Below are 22,145 nucleotides of genomic sequence, written 5' to 3'. Positions count from 1 at the left end.
GGCGGAAAGGGGTGGGGAGGGAAATATATCCCTGGTGGTGGGGTCTGTTTGGAGGTGGCGGAAATGTCGGCGGATGATTTGGTTTATGCGAAGGTTGGTAGGGTGGAAAGTGAGCACCAGGGGTGTTCTGTCCTTGTTACAGTTGGAGGTGTGGGGTCTGAGGGCAGAGGTGCGGGAGGGCATCTTTAACCACGTGGGAAGGGAAATTGCGGTCTCTAAAGAAGGAGGCCATCTGGTGTGTTCTGTGGTGGAACTGGTCCTCCTGGGAGCAGATCCGGCGGAGGCGGAGGAATTGGGAATACGGGATGGCATTTTTGCAAGAGGTAGGGTGGGAAGAGGTGTAATCCAGGTAGCTATGGGAGTCGATGGGTTTGTAAAAAATGTCAGTGTCAAGTTGGTCGTCATTAATGGAGATGGAGAGGTCCAGGAAGGGGAGGCAGGTGTCAGATGGTCCAGGTAAATTTAAGGTCAGGGTGGAATGTGTTGGTGAAGCTACTGACTTGGGCTATCAATGCATTACATCTCTCTCAATTTGGATAACATCTTATACTGCATCCTTCCATGCTGCTTTTAAAATGTGTAACCATTTTTAGGAGAACTCGCAAGTATTTCTTGTTTTGCAGGTGTTTCCTGATGAGTTTCATCTGCAAACGCTGAATCCATTCCTTCGCTCTTGTGCAGAGCTCCATCAAAGTGTTAATGTCAAAAACATCATAATTGCATTAATTGATCGGTAAGACTACTTGGATGAATTGGATTCTGTTAAATTTCTTTGCAGTTTCATTCAATAAATGATGGGATTTTACATTTTGCTCATTTGAATTGCTTTCAATGGTTATTTTGTAATTTTTAGGTTGGCTTTGTTTGCGCATCGTGAAGATGGCCCTGGAATCCCTGCTGATATAAAACTATTTGATATCTTTTCTCAACAAGTAGCTACAGTTATACAGGTGAAACTGACTTTATTGTTTTTTTAAAAAACTTTTTTCTTTGTCCATGACTCTTTACTTATGAATTCACAACTCATGTATGTTAGATGTTTTGAAATTCAAACATTTCCTAAGCTTAAGCTTAGGGGTTTGCTGTGCGCTGACAGAGCCTTATTTGCATTGAACCTGGTGTGGGATGTACCTCATGTCAATAAATTGATATTCCAGTAAAAATGTGAACAATGTTTACGCTGGTGAAGTGCTTCTGAGAGATGTATGTTTTGACTGGAGATAAGTTGGTAACTGAATTTTGGAAAATTTTCAGCTGCAATTGAACATCATCATGTATGTGATATAGCTCTGTATTTACTATCTATTTTTGTCATTTAAGAGTTGGTTTATTATTTTTGGGTTAGTGGCACATAGGTTCTCTGAAGTTAATTATTAAGTATTATTGCTTGGATTGGGTTACAACTTAGCAAGGTGAACCTTTTGTGCTTTAGGGTCTGTTAGAAATTTCTACACTTAAGTTCAGGCAACGTAGACTTTTTTTTCAGTTGTACATTATGGGCAGTTCTTTGAAGTCCTTGTATGGAATTTGTCATATAGAGTCGTACTCTCAGAAGGGAATATAATAAAACTATATTACCTTAGAATAAGGAGTTAGTGATTAGGCTCAAACTGGAAGTGTTGGGCGATAGCAGTTGAAGGGTTTATTTTGACCTGGGAACATTTAAGCTCAGGTCTATGGTAGCTCCAGGAAGAAATTATTAGCGTTTCAAATTTGGAGCTAGTCACATGTGTCTTACGGCTATTAGTGTTAAAAGATTTTTTTGACTATTGAACAAGGAGTGCTTTTGGGTTCAGTACAATGGAGTTTTTAATTATAAATGCTGAAGTGTTTTGGTATTAATGCGATTATACTTTTACTGAGTGTTTAAAACTCTTTGAATTATAAGTGGATGATTTCGTTTTTTTTTTATCTGCAACATCTGTTTTTATTGTGAGAATAAAATTTACCATGTTTGTCAGAGAGATCTCTAAAACTAAAAGACAGTATGATCTGTCAGTTTGATCTATCTTTGTTTGTTTGAGATCTGACTTGTCTAGTACATTAATTGGGAACATAGTTTGTGCGAGGCTAAAGACATTGTACTAGCATCACATTTAACATGTAATCTGTTAGACATTTCCTCCCTACTTTGTCTCCTGTTTTGCTTGCAAAATCATTTAACATGTTGATTGTGAAAGCAAGTGAAACAGGACATTTGGGATTTGTGAACCGGACAACCAATGGAGTATCTTCTGAATGTGAAATTTGAGGATTTAGAAACAAATACAGGAAGGATGAGATAGTGGGTCAATAAACAGTGTGTTCAAAGAAACAGAATGAGAAAGGAAAAAGACTGCATTGAGGGCAGGGCAAGGAAGAGACTGGGTGAATATATTAGAATTTGATATGTTTAAAAACACAAAGGAATGTGATTTGGCATTTGAAATAGATAATTTTCACTGCCTACTTATTGGCAGTTATTAACTCTTTTTTTGCATATCAAAAGGCAGATTTGCATTTGACCGCCTGAATTGAATTTAATGAACAATTTATAGATAAATACAAGAAATCCCACAAAAATCAGCTGATTTTATTGCTACTGTCAGAACTATATAGATTGGACAGAAATGTTTTGGATACTTAAACGTCATCTCATTTCCTGTACCATTGTGATCCTACTTTTCTGTTAGGTGTGTTATTATTTTGGGAGCAAATTTGGGACTCTTAAATCTATTGAGTTTTCTATTGTATAGCTGCCAAATCTCATCATGGGTTGTCTGGTTTGACTATCTGTTTGCTGGCCTCTTGAGAAATTTTAGACATTAAGTTCTCCCTGCAATTGTGGAGAGATTGATGTCTGATTAATGTAGCTATCAATAGCATCATAGTTGCTACCCACCCTGCTTCCCTGTTTGAGTAGTTTGTCATATTGACTGTTCCTGGAGTAGATTTGATTAAGGTTAAGCCAGTACAATTTTGCTTTTTGATTGCATGTTCTATTACATAAAATGCCAAGTAATAATTAATTTCTGCAAAAATGTTGTGTATTGTAGAGTATCCCATTACAGAAATGACAATACATGGAGATCACAATCCCAAGGATGAAGTCTACCAAGACCCAGAGATTTCAATGTTTAGCTCCACCAGTTTGTTTGCTTCACCTAGTGATTCGTAATTTCATCAAGTTTCACTTTGCAGTCTGTTTAACATTTCTACCTATCTTCCTTTTGTACTTAAAATCCTTTAATCCTGATTTCATCCTCTGCTATTCTTTATAATCTGTTGTATTGTAAGACTTCTCATTTTTGTGTAGCTATGCTTTTTTAAGTGTGATGCTATTCTCAATGACCTTACTTAACCATGGATGGTGTGTCCTCTCTTTAAAGTCACTCTTTTATAGTACAAATATGCTTATTTTGAACATTCTGATACAGAACCTTAAATGTTTGCCACGTCTTCTCAATTCCTCTATCTTCTAGCCTAATTTCCCCAATTAACTCTAGCTCAGCTTTCATGCCCATATAGTTGCCCTTATTTGAGTTTAAAATACTAGTCTTCAATCCACTCTCCCTTTTCAAGCTTATTTTAAATTCAATCGCATTATCATAGAATCATGGACCCTTAGTGTCTAATCAGGCCATTTGACCCAACGTGTCCACACCAATACTCTGAAGAGCGTCCCACCCAAGTTTTCCACTCCATGCCAGCTCTCCAATTCAGGCTGTTTCATCAACTCCCAATTCCTTCATTCATGGCTGACAGCCACACTTTCTTTTGAGCCCAAATCTCTGCCACTCATTTTTCCATGTTTATGCTCATTGAAAATGCTCTTTAAAATCGTCTTCTGATTTTAGCTTTTAATTACCGATTCTAATTGTTGCTGATTTGCCTTGGTGTCAGTTTTTGCCTTGTAATATATTAATGATAACTTGCATTGATACAGGATGTAGAGCGATTAATTTTGAATTAGTCAAACCAACAGCACTTGTGGGTTTGCTGGGGGTTAACATCTTTCCCTTACTGTGAACTTCTGTTGCACAATTGCATTGAGATGGAGAACATTTTCTTGCCATTAATGCTAACCATTACCAACTCTGGTGTGAAATGAACAAATGTCAAGTAAAATTCCCTTTTACCCTGATCTAACCTCAACGTTGAATGTGCTTGTGTGGTATTTGAGCCGTATCTTTGCGTATATGTCCTGTGGAGTAGTTTATTTTGCTGGTGGTAGTTAATCTTGTGCCATATGTTTAGGAATTGTTTTAAGAAAAGTGATATAGCCATACCTAATTCTATACCTTGATTCCACCAATTGTCTTGTTCGCTGATAAAATAGGAAAAGAAATGTAATTGTTCAACCAATAGGAACGCTAATGTTTTGTGTGATTGAAGTAGTCTCTCAGGTTATTATTTTAACCTCACCTTTGTTTAATGTTCTGTAGTTCCTGTATCTGGCAATTAAGAATAAAGTCAATTTACTAAAAATTCTTCAAAGTAAGATTTGATAAAAAGACTTGTTTATCCTGGTTATATTTTCAGTCAAGACAAGATATGCCATCTGAAGATGTAGTATCTTTGCAAGTATCGCTGATCAATTTGGCCATGAAGTGTTACCCTGAAAGGGTGGACTATGTTGATAAAGTTCTTGAAACAACTGTAGAGATCTTCAACAAGCTTAATCTTGAACAGTATGTACTTTTTTCAGTTTTAAATATGCTTTTATCGCAAGTTAGGAATTGCTGTATCACAACTTTGTATTTTAAGCTATGCTTGAGTTTTATTTTAAATGTTCACTTTCAAAAGCTGTGGAAGAATTCATTATTTAAGTTTTGTTTTTTTCCTCCACTATATATTTAGTATCGCTACTAGCAGTGCAGTTTCTAAAGAGTTAACTCGGCTTTTAAAGATTCCCATTGACACCTACAACAACATCCTGACTGTATTGAAGTTGAAACACTTCCATCCTTTGTTTGAATATTTTGACTATGAGTCACGCAAAAATATGAGCTGTTATATACTAAGCAATGCGCTTGAGTACAACACAGAGATAATTGGACAAGAACAGGTAAGATTTCATGCATGTACTCTGCAATCTTTAACAGGAACCACTTCATTTGTTATAGTAATTAAAATAATGACAACAGCAAATAATGCAAAAAACACTTGAATTTTGTTTTTGGAAAGATGTACTTTTGAATATAACATTCTGGCCAGAAGTTTATGTAAGAGATTAACTGATGGAAATGTTGGTGTTATACTATATTTTGATGCAGTTAGGTGATAAATCTGGTTCCGTTGTGAACAAGGCTTTAAAAGTACAACTTTCCCAAAGCTGATTTGATATTTTTTTTGCAATGCAAATTGAATTGATGCTTCTGAACAGTCACCTTGAAAGAAAAATGCTTGTGGCATATTTACCACACATCGTGTTCGTCATGGCTTTGTAAGGTGCTGTCTAAAAGAGCCTTAATTCATTTTGTCAGAGCATCTTGTAAATGGTATGCCCCACTGCCTACTGTCTGGTGAAGGGAGTGACTACCATAAGCAGTAGAAACTGAAATAGGCCATTCGACCTATGAAGCCTGCGATAGGTTTAGGGTTCAGTAGATAATGGCTGATCCAACATTCCACTTTCCTGCCCTTTCTCCAAAACCCTTGATTTACCTACTGGTCAAGAATCTATCTCCACCCTAAACATAAGAATTCTGTCCCCACAACTCTGTGGCAAGCGGTTCCAAAGAAACTCAATTCTAAGAAGAAATTCTTCCTTGTCACAGTCTTACATTGGTGCTCTTTTATTGTGAGACTATGCTGTTTGGCCCTAGTGCCTCCCATGAGGGGAAACATCCTCTCAACACTTAACCTGTTCAAGCCCTTTAAGAACCCTGTATATTTCAATGAGATCACCCGTCACTCCTCTGAACTCGTGAGTCTCAAGTTGTTTAGCCTTTGTTTGTAATATAATCCCCTCTATATCAGGGATCATCCTAGTTAACCTTTCCCTAAACTGCTTCCAATGAAGGAAACTAGAATTGCTGACACAAATACCAGATATAGTTTCAGTATAAAGATTTCCATACTCTATAGTCTATATCCATTTGAAATGAGGGCTAACATTTCATTAGTTGCTTTGATTCCCTGCTGCACCTGTGGTAGCTTTGTTTCATGCACAAGTATCTCCAAGTTACTTTTGCAGCTTTTTGTTCATTTAAATAATGTTCTGTTCTCTTCTGAAACAAACAACTACATGTTTTCCCCACATTCGAATCCATTTGCTGACTTTCTGCCCACTTAACCTATCAACATGTTTGCTTCCCTCCTACAACCTGTTTTTTCACTTTTTTCGTTGTCTGCAAATTTAGCTACGTTACATCTGCTTCCTGTCTCCAAGTCATTAATATGCATCGTGGAACCCCACTGAACTTTGCCAACCTGGGAAAGAACCCCTTTTTCTGCTATTCTGTTTCCTGCTCAATTCTGTATCCATGCCAATATACTCTCTGCAACGCCATGAGCTCTTAGTTTATGACAACTTTTTGTGAGGTACCTTCTTGGTACCTTTGTCGATGTGGTGCTCATTTAAATGGGCTGCTTTGTTTTTGATTGTGTCAAGTTTCTTGAGTTTTGCTGGAGCTGCACTCACCCAGGCAAGTGGGAGTATTCCATCACACACCTGATGCCTGCCTTTATAGATAGTGGACAGGCTTTGGGGAGTTAGGTGAGTTACTACAGGAACCCTAAATGTTAATCTGCTCTTGGAGCAACAGTATTTACATGACTTGATTGGTTTGTGGTCAAAGATACCCTCAGTGTATTGATGATGGAGGATTCACAATCATAATGCCTGAATAAGAAGAGACAATGGGTATATTCTCTCCTGTTGAAGATGGTAATTGGTTGGTACTTGTATAACATTCATGTTACTTTGCTGTTTTATCAGTCCAAACCTGGATATTATCCAGGTCCTGGTGCATTCGGGCATAGATTGTTTCAGTATCTGAAGAGTCTTGTTATGTTTTTGAGAGAAGGGAAAATGATGTTTCTGAATGGTATTTTGGATCATCTGGCCATGAAAATATGATGGATGCTGGAAGTACGTGGGTCTCACAGCATCTGTGGATGCAAAGACAGTTAATGTTTCAAATCGATCAAGTTACGTCAGTATGCAGATGTTTGATCCAAGTTCTTACAGGATTGAGTGTTTCAGCCAATCAGTTTGCATATTAATTGAGGCTTTGTAGAATTGTGCTGTTTTCATAGATGCCATTTTCCTTATACAGGTTGATGCAATACTAAACCTGGTGTCGACATTAATTCAGGATCAACCAGATCAGCCAGCAGAAGATCCTGACCCTGAAGATTTTGCTGAAGAACAAAGTCTCGTTGGTAGATTTATTCATTTATTTCAATCTGAAGATCCTGACCAACAGTATCTGGTATGTTAACTTGATGGCTTTAGGTGGTGCTCCTTTTTCTTTTTGTAAATAAATGAAAGATTTTGGCTAATGGTGTAAAGGCATTTATGACAAATATTTTCCTTCCATTTATTTATCAATAAATGCATTCTTTTTTAATTTTCTTGACATGACTTTTTCTTTGTTAGGAGTTCTAAGTTCTGACTAACCAATTTTAATACTAGTATTTGGTGCTTGAGCTATGAGATTTACTGTCCTAGTGTAACTAGGTAGTTTGGAGATTGTTTGATCACATTGATTTTATGGAGTTGCTGTTAAGACTTTTATAATATGGAATTTGTACTCTTGAGCTGAGTTAATATTTATATGCATAAAAATAATGATAGAGAGCAGCTTCTGTGTTTTGTTTAAAAACGTTCCACCAGTCACTCAATTATGTAAAATGAGAGCAAACCTTCACCAAGGGAAGTCTCAAATGGTAGTGCTATGAAAACTTGTGTGGCTAAACTTGGAAATTTATAGAAATGCGAAATATCTAGCCTTAGGAACAAAATTTATTTAAAGCAACTTGCTTCTGTCTCTTGGACTGCCTGAACCAAAGCCTGTCCATAAGCTGAAAAAATGGAATGCTTTTGTAAGAGCACCCAGTGCTGGCTGAAGCCAGCAAATGGTAAATGGCTCAAGATGCTTTTGCATACTCTGCTCCCATATCACTAGGCTGCTGATTGTTGAAAACCAGTAGTTGATCAAAGCAAAATAGCTGAATTGGGCAGTCTGCACATGGAAGAAATCATGGTTGTAAGCTGGTCTTGAATGCTTGTATTCCGTAAATGTGGTTTTAATGTGCAAGACTTGCAGAGCTCACAGTGAAACAGAAAATACATATAAAAAATATTTAGAGGGTTAGTAGGTTGCTATATCTGATTTTCTGACAAATTATAAAATCTGCATTAAATAAAATCAGTAAGATAAAATTGTCTTTACTGCCTTGGCATTGAGGTCCTTGAGTGGAGTGCAATGGGAAAAGTGGTTGCAGTGGAAAGGGAAACTGTACATCCGTTGCCAAAACGTTTATTTATCTCCTTCAATATAAAGAATGGAAAATTAGGTATGTTCAATTAGATGTTTGTAGTTCTTTCCCTTCCATATTTTGCTCTGCATTGAATCTGAGCCATATGTAATATCCCGTTTGTTTTGAGAAATATATTAAGTTTTGATACAAAGTAAATGTACTGGACTGAAGAGGTTGCGTAATATATAACGAGTGAACTTAAGTTTGTGTAAATTGCTTTATCTGTTTTACAGTGAAACAAATTCGAAAAATATATTGTTCCATATGAAATATTGAGACATTTTCCATTAATTCTGCTGAAGTAAACTTGAGGAATTTTTATAAACACTATCCAAGATAATGAGGTTGCACTTCATAAACTGAAGTGACAGTTTTGGACAAACATTGCAAATAGTTGACTACTTCAAGTTAATGAATTTTTCAAAAAAAAATTCTAATATGAATTTTGAATCCAGTGAGTTAATTTGATAACAATTTGTTTATTTCAATCCGTCCACAATATCCAAGTTCACACTGCTTAAGTAACAACTAGGAAGTTCTTTCATGATCATTACAGGTTGCTCAACAAAAGAAAAATCAGTGCAAGGCTAAAAATTGTACTGCTGTTGATGTAATTTGTTGAAAGCTGTGGCAATTTAAATTTCAAATTAAGATAAGCATATCTGAAGTCCTACTTAAAGCACTGCTTTTCCTCCAGCTTTCTTGAGGGCATCTTCTTTATAATGCTGAAGTGTCTATATCTGTAGTGTGTAAAGTAACTTAAAACCCATTTAAAGCAGCCTAAGATATCAGGAGGAGCTGATCTGCAGAGAGGATTATTTTAATTCAAGTCTGTCTGGTTAGTTTGTAAGATGGAAGAGTGACCATTCCCTTCCCATTGAATTTCTGCAAATAAAACAGAATGTTTTAGTTTTCAATATACAAAAAAACTGAAAATACTGATCAAACCAGGTGATATCTGTGAAGAGAAACATTCCAAACCTTTTCATCCAAGCTAGAGTCCTGTTGAAAGGTCGAGGAGAAAGTGAGGACTGCAGATGCTGGAGATCAGAGCTGAAGAAGGGCTTGTGCCCGCAACGTTGATTCTCCTGCTCCTTGGATGCTGCCTGACCACCTGTTGAAAGGTCATCAACTAAACTGTTCTGTTTTTCTCCACAGATGTTGCCTGACCGATTTATGGTACAGCATTTTCTGTTCTGTTTTCTGATTTCCAGCAACTGCAATGTTTTGTTTCTTAACTTTAGTTGACCCAGCAGACTGCATTCTCAATATTATTTCTGGTTGCTTGGATTTTATAAAATAAGATGTAAATGTGTGCATTGAGATCAGTAGCAGCTATATTTGCATTGCAGAGTTTTAATATCTGAACTGTCTTAAAAAAAAACACATTTGGACAGTAATTTGCAATTTAGAACTGGCAGATTACTCCTACCAGAAATCTTATTACCTTCTACTTCTGTGCTGATGACTCTAAACTGGATAAAGCAATTTAGGAGGGTAACAGTTATTTCTTAATATAAGCAATATGACTGTGGTTGCAACAAGCCATCAGTAATCCTCCCAGTATCTCTGGCAATCCTGTAGAATTAATTCAGAGAACACAAGTTTTAATGTAGAGTGGAGCTGTAATTAGTTCCTTTAGATTTCATGGAAAACAATTTCATTGGTTGACTGCAGAAGTCCCTCCAAATTATGGCATAATGTTTGTCAAGACACATTTGTCAGACATTCCTGGAATGTCTGCACCATAATGAAGGTATGGATGTGCTATAGATGTTACATGTTTGCAGCAAATTATCCCAGTCCTCCGATTTCCTGATGGAAAAAAGAATGGAAACTGAACATATATTATTAAATGTCAATGTATGTTTTTATTTTTTAAAAAAAAGTGTTCACATACGGACTGCAGAGGAAATGCAAGGGATGCTTCTTGTATGTCAAAACAGATTTCTACTAATTGAAACACTGTTTAAATTTCATTGCATCTGATTATTGGAAATTTGCAGGCCAAAAATAAAATTGAATTGTTGGATCTCATTTGACCTAAATTTTAAAACCTTTTTAAAAACAAAAGGCATTTCTATTCTACTTAATCATTACTAAAGCTCTTAACCTCACAAATTGATGGAAATTTACTATCGCCACACTTTATATGGTTTCAGATTAAATGTACTCTACAAAGGAAGAGTTGTATATCTTTGAAAGGAAAGTGTATTTTTTTAAACTGCTCTTCTGTTTGATGTCCTCTTTCTTTTAAACAGATCTTAAACAGTGCCAGAAAACATTTTGGTGCTGGTGGCAATCAAAGGATTCGTTTCACTTTGCCGCCATTGGTTTTTTCTGCCTATCAGCTGGCCTTCTGCTACAAAGAGAATTCAAAAGTGGTAAGCTGTAAAATTTTTAATAAGTGCTGTTTTGTTTTATTAGCGAGAAGAATGGATCTTTCCTGTTATTCGATTATTAGTGCTGAAATTGATATTCTCTTTCTGGCTAGCTAGTCCAGGTTATATGCCACCTTGATCATTTTGATTTAAAAGTTGATGGTCCAGGTGCCTATGATTTAAAAATTAGGTCTTTTTCAAGCAATATATAGTTGGGGTGAGAAGTCTAGTTGATCAATGCTTGTTTGAGTACTTTGGACTTTTAAATATTTGGGCAATTTTTACATAAAACCATGACATTTTGTGTAGATTTACTTGGATGGGGGTAGGAATAGGAAACTACAGTTAGTGAGGAGAGACTGTCTTCGCTGAAGAAGATAAGACAAAAGGAAGTTTAATAGATGTAAACTGAAAGGTTTTGACAGATAGTCTGGAAATTTTTTCTGGTTGAGAGTTTGAGAGATAATCAATTTTAGAATACCACACAGACAGACGAGGTTAATATTTGCAGATGATACAAAATATGGTAATTTTCTTAATGAGAAAAGCAATATAGAGGAACATGAGACCTTGTATTTCATGTTTACTGGTCCTTGATTATTTCTGGATTGCTTTAGGAATACTCTGGCACAAGTACAGTAAGTCGCGTGGTTCTCTGCTGTGTCTGTATTGAAAAGTTTGTCATTTGAAAATTTCTTTGCTGTATAATAGTTTTTTTCCAACTTTTTGGTTCACTAGATATACCGACCACCTTCCCCATTGGCCGCAAAGAGACAATATAAACTGTAAAATCATGTGCAATATCCATTATGTAAATGCAATTAAAAATAATGAACTGGACTTTTGATATTTATTGTTGAGCTGCAGTTTCTGATTTTTATTTAGTGCCCTGCATTTAGCTTTAATATCGTTTCTGTAAGTGGCTTTTTATTCTGTAGTATTACCAGTGGCTGAGTACAAAAAGAGCATTTTTATTGCATGAATTATTTTATCGTTGTGCATCCCGTTCAGCAAGTAGTGTTCAACTAAGGTGAACATCTAATAGAGGTTTTCCATGATCTGAAAGTTATGGATCAACCTACTTCAAAAATTTGTTTTGTAAAAGTTTGTGCTGCGCAAGGTTTTAAGTAGCTGAATTTAAGCTTATTTATATTTCTTTTTATAAACCATTCAACTTCTAGATTAGCATGGTAATTAATTTTATATTTAATGTTGGTCATGAGTAATATAGTCATAGCATGGAAACAGACACTTCCATGACAACCAAGTTTCCCAAAATAAATTCGCCTCACTTGCCTGGGTTTGGCCCATATCCCTCTGAATCTTTCCAGTTCATGTACCTGTCCAAATGTCTGTTTTAACTGTACCTGCATCTACCACTTCCTCTGGCAGTTCATTTCACACACGTTATAAACTATTGCCCTCATGTCCTTTTAAAACTTATTTTTAAGGTGAGAGGTTAAAAAAATGTTCCCTAGGAAAATACCTTTTTTTCCCCCTATTCGGTGTATCTATTCCCCTCATGACCTTTATAAGCTTCTATAAGGTTACCCCTCAACCTCCTATATTCCTACAAAAAGAAGTCCCAGCCTCTCTCTTCCTGGCAGCATCGTGGTAAATCTTTTAAGTTGCACCATGTCCAATTTAATAATATCCTTCCTATAACAGGGTGACCAGACTGCACGCCGTATTCCAGAAGTGGCTTCACCAACATCCTATGCATCCTCAGCATGATGTCTCAATTCTTATACTCAAAGGTCTGAGCAATGAGGGCAAACACTTCAAACCTTCTCAACACCATGTCTGTCTGTGGTGCATATTTCAACATATATATCTGAATCCCTAACTCTCTGTTCTACAACACTATCCAGGGCCCTGCCACTCAGCCCATTGACCAAGATCTCTTTGTAGTCTTAGATAATCTTTTTCACTGTCCACTATACCATCAGTTTTGGTGTTACCACAAACTTACTAACAATGTCTTCTGTATTCTCATCCAAATGATAAACTAAGTGGACCCAATACAGATTCCTGCGGAACACCACCTCCTCACAGGCCTCCAGTCCGTAAAACGATTCACCACCCTCTCTTCTACTGTCAAGCCAATTTTGTATCAAATTGGCAAGCTCGCCCTGAATCCCATGAGATCTGACTTTTCTAATTAGTCTACCATGTTGGTCCTTATCAAAGCCTTTTACTGTTTCAGGCTGCACTTAGTTGGTGAATTTGGGTGGCTCTCTAAATTTTCATGCCAAACCATTTGACCCGATTCAATGATCGGAGTCCATGTTCATTAAGTTAGACAGTGATCTCACTTGCATTGGTAAATGTTTTGACTAATTCATAATTCACGCATTGCTTTGACGCCACTTACTTTATACAAGTTGATGGAATACGAATACACAGTTAGTTCTTGCAGCACGGAAACCGACCCTTGGGTCCAACTCATCCATGCCTGCTAGATATCTTAAATTAATCTAGTCCCATTTACCAGCACTTGGCCCATATCCCTCTTAAACCCTTCCTATTCCAATACCCATCCAGATGCCTTTCAAATGTTGTAATTGTATCAGCCTCCACCACTTCCTCTGGCAGCCCATTCCAAACACTCATCGCCCTCCATGTGAAAATGGTCCCTTAGGTCCCTTTTTGTATCTTTCCCCTCTCACCCTAAACCTATGCCCTCTAGTTCTGGACTCCTAACACTTGTCTATTTATCTTATCCATGCCCCTCATGATTTTATAAAAACCTGTATAAGGTCATTTCTCAGCCTCCAATGGTCCAGGAAAAACAGCCTCAGCCTATTCAGACTCCCCCTATAGCTCAAATCATCCAAACCTGGCAATATCCTTGTAATTTTTTTTCGAACCCTTTCAAGTTTCACAACATCCTTCTGATAGACCAGAATTGCACACAATATTCCAAAAGTGGCCTAACTAATGTCCAGTACAGCAACAACATGACCTGTTGCAATTACAATGGATATAGCCAGTGTTTGATTAGTATATTTATATTTTTTAGACATGGTCCCGGTTGCACCTTGTATAGTACATTTTTCATTGACTGTCTGGTAACTCTTTCCATCTCAACTGTTGGCATCCATGATATCCTGTTCAACTGGGGGCTTAGTTTCAGATCATAACTTTTCCATCTCACTGATAATGATTAAGTAACAAACTTCTGTTCCTTCCACAATTCTTTTGCTCCAGAAGTCTTAATTGCTGGACTTTACATTTCCAGGCTAAATTACTTGATTGTTCCTCTTTCCAGCCTTCAGTCTTTCATACTCTCAAATCTTGCTGTATGCAATTCTGCCTTATCAGCCTTGTCACTCCGCTGGATCACCATCCCTGAACTATTACTTTAAATCCTTGTCTTCGGTTCCTCAAAGAACTGGTTCCTCTCTCCACAAAGACTCCACCTACCTGCTGAATCTTTCCACTATGTATCTGATCCTCCACCCAAAACGCTCATTGTTTTTGACTTTTCTATATGTTTCTGACCCTTCCACTTGTAATGTTGATTTCAGCTGAAACTTCTCTGTCTTGTTTCCTTTCTTCCATCACATCATTTGGAAGGAAAAGAAAAGCAAATTAAAGATTTGCATCTCTTTTTTTATTACAGCAATATCAGTTATTTCTGCAGTATTGGTCGGAGATTGATACTTAGAATTTATGGATTCAATTCATCTGAATCCATGTGCTTCAAAAAGTTGGATTGATTAATGTCGGATTGATTGCAGCTTATGCCAAACATTTTATTGCTGTGAGCTGAGTAGAGTCACAACTCTTTTTTTTTTAAAAAGACCAGCTGTGAAATTTTCTTTACCTTGAGCACTTTGTTCGTTTATTTCATCTTCTAGGATGAAAAATGGGAAAAGAAATGCCAGAAGATATTTTCTTTTGCCCACCAGACTATCAGTGCCCTCATTAAAGCAGAGCTTGCAGAGTTGCCTCTCCGTCTATTTCTGCAGGGAGCACTTGCAGCTGGGGATATTGGATTTGAGAACCATGAAACTGTGGCTTATGAGTTTATGTCACAGGTAAGGATTAATATTTGTGTGGCAGAAATTTTTCCAAGTATTGGAAAGGAAGATATCCTGACAATAAAATCTAAACATTTTGGCTACTATTTTCTTGTAAAATCAGTCACTAATATTTGACTTTTCATCCTGCATGTCTCTTAAATTCCCAATAAAACTTTCTGCATTAGCATGTTACAACTGTGGCAAACAATTCTGAAGCCTGCTTTCTGAAAGCTGTCATACCAAATCTTGTAAATGTGACACTTTCCTGATACACCTATTTTCCAGGCATTTTCTCTATATGAAGATGAAATCAGTGACTCCAAGGCACAGCTAGCAGCAATCACATTGATAATTGGGACATTTGAACGCATGAAATGCTTCAGTGAGGAGAACCACGAGCCTTTGAGGACACAATGTGCATTGGCTGCTTCAAAGTTGCTTAAGAAGCCAGATCAGTGTCGTGCTGTTAGCATCTGTGCTCATTTATTTTGGTCTGGGCGGAACACTGATAAGAATGGAGAGGAGGTAAGAATGTTAAATGTTTAGCCATCCGTAAGCCCCTTAAAATGTAACCTGACCTTTATGTTCATGTTTATTAACTTAATGTCAGCTTGCTGTAAAATTATGAATATTGATAAGAATTATTTCATCTCTCAACATGTAAATAATTACATTTAAATGCCTTGAGTTTCTAAAAAAACAAACCATCTCTAAGCAGTGAAAGGGTATTCAGTTTGACTGCATGTTCAGAAGGCTTAAAAGATTTGCCCTCAATGTCTCCATATGACATATAACAATTTGAATTTTCAAGTTGCATTGGAATGTAAATAGAATAATTGATAAAATATTGTTAATCACTTTGATATTTTCAAAAATGTAATTGGTGTAATACCATAGTGCTTAAAACTAGAGTTGCGTTTGAGAATTTTTTAATTTTAGAATGTACTGATTCGGTGATTAAATTGAGAGATTGATGTAGGCTTAACAAGTGTAACTTCATAAAACCTCTGTCTTGGAAATAATAGGAAATTGTTCTTGTAATTAGAATATTTATTTGAAAATGTTGCATGTATATTGTTTTTGGGATAATCGGAGGGAGACCATTGCTGGTACTGTGATCATGAATTGTTACTTTTATGTTTTTGGTTGCTTAATTTGAACACATTGAATTGTTTAATTTCTGCTTTCTCCTCGAAGATTCATGACGGCAAGCGAGTGATGGAATGTCTTAAGAAGGCTTTGAAAATAGCCAATCAGTGCATGGATCCATCGCTACAAGTACAGCTCTTCACTGAAATCCTTAATCGATACATTTACTTTTACGAAAAAGAAAATGAGGCGGTAAGCTTGAATTAGTGATTATTGAATTATTTACTTTGACAGTTGTTGTCCTTTTAGCAGATTTTTAGTAAAATGTGCTTGCATGTATAGGCTTATTAAAAATGAATAACTTATCCGCTTATAACAAATCGAGCAAACTGAGTGCTGCTTTTAAAGGTCTGTGCTGAACTGATAGATGCTATCATAATGAGAGGGAGCATTACATATTTTGGACTCCTTACTAGCTGGAAAGTTCTCTCTCATTGTGAATAGAAATTACGCACTAATGTTTTAAGTAGGAATCATGAACTGAAAAGAATTTATCTTCAGATCTGAATAGTTCTAATGGAGAAGGCGTAAATATTTATATAAAAATAGTTTAATTACCAGGCATTGTATTTCTTAGTGTGTTGCTACATTGAAGAAAATAGGTGGGCAAGAATCATGAGTTGTGAAAATAAAATGAGTGGGTGTAAATCTCTCCCAAGAGATTAAGGAGCAAAAGGTGTTTTTTGTCCAGTCATAGTGCTCTTTCAGTTCAAATGGTTCTACACAGCAACACCCACTTTTTTTTGACATGCAGACAAATCTGTTGCATGTTCTTTTTTCGTCTGGGCAGTATGGAGGTGGAGGGTGCTTGGTTAACAATTGGTTTTAGCTACTTCACATTTTTCTGGGGAAAATAGTCAAGGTTGCTCTTTGGGATCACCATCCATTTGACTCACTTGATAAATCAACAAGATCAGTTTTAGCAGTGATTATGACCACCACTTCAATGTTTGCACTGTTTCTGAATAGTCGTGTTTCTTGGTTCCCATTTGATCGATGGATGCCTGAGGAAGGTGTTTCAAGGGAGATCTATGTTAATTAGACACTGCATTGAAAAGAGGTGATGCAATGAAAGGGCAATCTTCAGTCGCTCTCTTGTTAATCTATTTGTATTAGTTCTCCCAGTCTCAACCCATTTGAGGTTTGACAGCATGTAATAAGTTCTATTTATGGCATTTTTAGCATTTTAAAAAATGTACTTAATGAGCGTATTGAAAATGAATACCATGAAGATTGAAAGAGGTGATCAAAGATAAAGATCTGACTGAGTTTGAGAAGATCTTGTGGATTTCACATGAGCAGTGCAGTTTGTACCTGATGACCAGATTTCTGCCCCACCTAAACATTAAAACACCTCAAATCCAGAATGACATTACATCTTTTTTTAAACTGTTTTTGACCTCTGTACAACTGTTAATGTAGATAAACACATTTTTCTGGGGAAAATAGTCAAGGTTGCTCTTTGGGATCACCATCCATTTGTTCTCTCCAATTCAGTTGGGCTGCCTTGTTATGAGCTATGAAACCATAATCAAAGCATCCCTGACTATATGGTTTGTACTACTGTACATTTTTTTTTCTCTCTGCAATCTTGGATCAAACCCTGCTTCTTTCCACTTATTTACTTGTTGCCTTAGTGATAATATCAAACTGTATGCATGATGTTCCTTTCTGAATGTGGCTGTTACCTCAGTGGAATATTCTGTTTAGACATATTAAGTGTGCAGTATTAAAGGGGATAAACTTTCAAAGTTAATGTTAATATAACAAACTTTCCCTTAAACTTTTATATGCAGGTGACTATTCAAGTTTTAAATCAGCTTATTCAAAAAATAAGGGAAGATCTCCCAAACTTGGAATCCAGTGAAGAAACTGAGCAAATTAACAAACACTTTCACAACACACTGGAGCATCTGCGTCTGAGGAGAGAATCACCTGAAGCTGATGGACCAATTTATGAAGGTCTTGTCTTGTAGCTGAGCACTACACAAGTTATAAAGATTCCAGAAAACAAAATTAAAATCACTATTACACCTCCTTTTCTGTAGTGGATGGTTATAGAACGTGCCTTTTAGACATGCCAAGACAATAGGAATGCATTGAAATGTATCAATCATAGAATATTCTACCTATTGACTATCTACTTTCAAGGAAGCCATTCCTTTGATTTCAGCCAGTAAAACTAAAAATCTTTTAGGATTTCATTTAAGAGATTTTGTTTTATCTATTGCAGCATGACTTGGATTTACCTTACTTACATATTTCAATTTGAGCAGAAAGGAAACCATACTAATCTGTTTTAAACTAAATTGTCCTGCAGTTTAATTGTAAAATTCCTACATCTGAATGTCTAAAAGTTAGCTGTTTCAGCAAACCTCTGTTGCAGTTCACCACGTTTTGTTTGTGAGTCAATTAATTTAAAAGGCAGTAGTTTATTTCAGCTGAATATCTGCACATGAAATCTTTTCTCCTGAAGCTGGAAGTTATAAAATATCCTGTTGGATAGAACATTAATTGTTTAAGGGGAGTAAGTATACAGATTAGATCATATAGGAGTAGGTTAACAGGTCCAATTACCTCCATACACTCTAACGATTATAATTATTTGATTTTATAATTGACAAATTCTAGTTAATTATAAAGCTAGAGATAACACATGCACAATTTGCATGCAAAGATTAACAGTTTCAGAATTTGTACTTAGTATGTTAGAAGCAAACTTTCTATATTAATTGCTCTCTTAATTGTTCCTAATGTTTAAAAGAAAAATCTTCTCTTAGGATTCCAGAGACCTATAACTGTACCACACTAAACTAGAATGGGGGAAAAAAATTGTGTAAATTAGAAATGTTATCCAATGTGTTGTAATATGTGGAACAAATTAGCCAGTTGACATTAGTGTACTGGAGCTCAGGTCAAAATTCTGAAGCTGGTATTAAACTAATTAAAACTAGTCTTTTACTAGCTTTATTTTGCAAAACTAGCTGAAGTTTGCCTTACTGAGTTAATAAAGAACAGTGCAAGTAATTAGCCTCTACTTTTTACTGGACACAATATGTATGATATCTAAAACAGAATTTGGTGAACCTTTCACAGCTTTTTGTCATCCAAGAAACCAAGTTAATTTTTATAGTAGTATTAAAACTTAAAAACACAAGTTCACACTGAACTTTCTACTTGCCAGTTTTCAAGTTTGGTTTATCTTGTCATGCACAAAGTCCCAGAGTTCAGATTCTTTCCAGTATGTAATTTAGCTATACAGACCAAAAATATTAATAGTTTGTTCAGTTATTTCCCTACATGAACAATGGTCAAAATTCTGCTGTTAAGAGGCTTTCTGTATTAGGGAAATAAAAATAAGGCAATGTCTTGATTTAAGTAACTTCCATTATCTCTGCTGGAAGTGTATCTTTTTGACTTGAGTGCAAGCAACCTGAATGGCTAATGCTTCTATGGTCAGATAAGTTAAATATTCACCGTGGATGCTTGCACACGATCATTGCACGCTTTGGGTTACTGGAAGATGACTAGACTCATTTACCATAACCTCTAACTAGTAACCATCTTTAGAACAGTTGCGAAAATAGAGAAGGGAAATACCATAAAGTACATCCTTTTTCATTAATGTAATTGCAAGTATTAATGTGTAAAATATAAATGTCAATGTGGTATAATATTGACAACATAGCTGCTGTTTTGACTAACTTTTAAATGTGCGCAGCTGAATGAAAATAGTTTCCGTATGTTTCTTGAACACCAGGAAGAAAATAATGCTATCGAACTTTACATTAGCTGAGCGCTATATGAATCTTATACTTATTCTGAAGAATTGGTTGGAGGTGGTAATCTGTTTGTAACAAGTCCAGCTTTTGTACTGATTGACCAAATTATAAAGGTTGTCTTCCAAGTTATGCATTATACTAGCAGATGTGATGTTCTCTTTGGTGACTTCTTATTGCAGCCATTTTGCATATAATGTGTCAATTCCTGTAAATCTGTTTAATCGCACATCTTGTATGACAGTTCATGACCTAGCAATTTGTTGCTGGCTGTTCTAATCCCTGTTTGCCACCTAAAAGATAAAAGGGTTTTGCGTTGTTGTAATTATTTTGGCAAAATACCAAATGGCATATTATGGAGAGAATTTTGTAGCTTGAGATTACAAAAGAAAATGTACCCCATTGTATTGTCAACCTTTCTCGGACAAGTGACGAATCGACCAGTTTCTAAATTGTCGACCTGCAACATGTATTGATTAGCATTTTGTATCTGTCTGTCTTTGAAGTTTTTTTTTCACAGTCCACTCAAGTTGTTCATTGAGAACCATTTGTAAAACTTCGAAGCTAAATTCTCAAATCAAAGAATTCATAAGTTTGACCTGAAGAACAAGTTTTTGTTTAAAGGTTTCTAATTGTCTGACTATGTCTCAAAATGGCACACTTTGGGATCTGCACTCTACTTGACGTCAGTTAAGCAGGTGAGCTAGGTGAGAGACTTCTCGCTCATTTTAAGGGTAGAGAAGTCTTGATTAGCAGGATGAGAATTACCCAACATACACTGCTTTCAGTGAATTAATGCCCTAATTGTTTTAAGTTTGTCATTTTCCTTAATTTGTGAAAACTGTTGCATTATTTTAGATATTGATATTGCTTCTCTAGAAAGCTTACTCATTATGCTGTAAGTGTAGTGGTATTGTTGAATTCTATAGTAGTTGTAAAGACTTCATTCTAAAACTAGGCACATCACGTACTTCATGTAAAATCTTGAGCTGCTAAGTTGATAAAAGGGTGGTGTTTGCTGTATTCAGAGGTTTATGATGTATTTGTATACATGTATCCTTGCAACCGAGCATGTATTCATTTCACCATTTGAGAAATGAAATATACTTTTTGAAATCACTGTAACATACTTGTAAGCTTTATAATTCCTTTGTAAATTAACTGGAGTATTATGGTCAATGTATTCAACAAGAAACCTATTAAAATGCTTGACCAAGCACTGGCAGTATTCATTGTTTTGAAGAGCATACAGTACAGTTCATTATTAATGTGAAAGTTTGCTAATGGAAATGTTTCCACCAAAGCCACACTTGATGGCATAGGGTAAGAGGAAACTTGTGAAATTGGAATGCAGGAAAGGTGCGTGAGGCAAGTGAATCGTCAACACCATAAGGTGCTGGGAAGTGGAAGTTGAAAAAATTTGAAGGAATGCATACTGAATATTTTACAATGCACTGTTGGATAACACTTGGGATAATGCCTGATGTTAAAGTGACAATTAATATTATAGCAATATGGTAGACAGATTATGTATATTATATGGTCAATTAGTATACTTTATCAACTCAACATGAAAACCTGCAAGGGAAATATAAAGCAGAGATTAAGACTAAACATGAATGAAAGACATATTAGAAAGATGGCTGCAGGGATTGGTATGAAGTGTGATGGACACAACTGGTCCTGACATTCACTTATCATTCATGCTCCTGTCAGCCCATTTCGGGTGCTCTTTATTTCCTCTAGTGGTAGATCATCACATCTTGGAAGGGTTTTAATATTTCGAAGCAAATTTAGTCTGTGTTTATATTTGAACAATTAGGATTTCAGCTCACGAAGTGTGGCTGTTCCAAGTTAAGTGCCATAGTATTTGAGGCTCTTTCTTCCATAGTTTAGAAACCGGTTATAATAGTTTTGACTAAGTCATTGCAACTAGGGATTAAAACTTTCAATATTGCCTCTTAAGAATTGCTCTCATTGGTGTTTAGAACTTCCTTCTTATTTTCTCAAACTGAAATGTGATTGCATCCCTTGATGACAATACTTTCTGTATTTGTGTTGACATAGGTTATTTGGATTCTCTTGTGTTGTGACTTTGAATTTTAATTTTGCACCCAATTTCCTAAACGATGCTTAAATTGCATAAGAAAATAGGCATAAGCCAGTACGTCAATTTTCAAAATAATTGAGAAGCCTCTACAGAGCCATCACTGTAAATGTCTTCTGCAGGGGGAAAAGCTATTGCATTTTTATTGCATGTGTGCAAAATTAGATATAGCAGTTACTCTTTATTCCACCAAGATTTGGGTGACATAAAGACTTTTATATGAAGTCTTGCT

General features: G+C 36.1%; 1 protein-coding gene across 2 annotated transcripts in view; it reads left to right on the top strand.

The window, feature by feature from the left end:
- Positions 1-21,025, top strand: part of vps35 (VPS35 retromer complex component) — a 57,580-nt gene extending 36,555 nt beyond the window's left edge. For both annotated transcript variants that reach the window (XM_072596221.1, XM_072596223.1), the window contains 10 exons: positions 624-733; positions 854-950; positions 4,522-4,670; positions 4,840-5,047; positions 7,263-7,418; positions 10,731-10,853; positions 14,714-14,893; positions 15,164-15,403; positions 16,076-16,219; positions 17,824-21,025. In XM_072596221.1, the coding sequence (XP_072452322.1) occupies positions 624-733; positions 854-950; positions 4,522-4,670; positions 4,840-5,047; positions 7,263-7,418; positions 10,731-10,853; positions 14,714-14,893; positions 15,164-15,403; positions 16,076-16,219; positions 17,824-18,003 (1,587 nt within the window). In that variant the 3' untranslated portion in view covers positions 18,004-21,025. The remainder of the gene's footprint in view (positions 1-623; positions 734-853; positions 951-4,521; positions 4,671-4,839; positions 5,048-7,262; positions 7,419-10,730; positions 10,854-14,713; positions 14,894-15,163; positions 15,404-16,075; positions 16,220-17,823) is intronic.
- The last annotated feature ends 1,120 nt before the right edge of the window (positions 21,026-22,145 follow it).

The sequence above is a fragment of the Chiloscyllium punctatum genome, chromosome 26, assembly GCF_047496795.1.
Source record: "Chiloscyllium punctatum isolate Juve2018m chromosome 26, sChiPun1.3, whole genome shotgun sequence".
Taxonomy (NCBI): Eukaryota; Metazoa; Chordata; class Chondrichthyes; order Orectolobiformes; family Hemiscylliidae; genus Chiloscyllium; species Chiloscyllium punctatum.
This window is presented reverse-complemented; position numbering and strand designations above follow the sequence as displayed.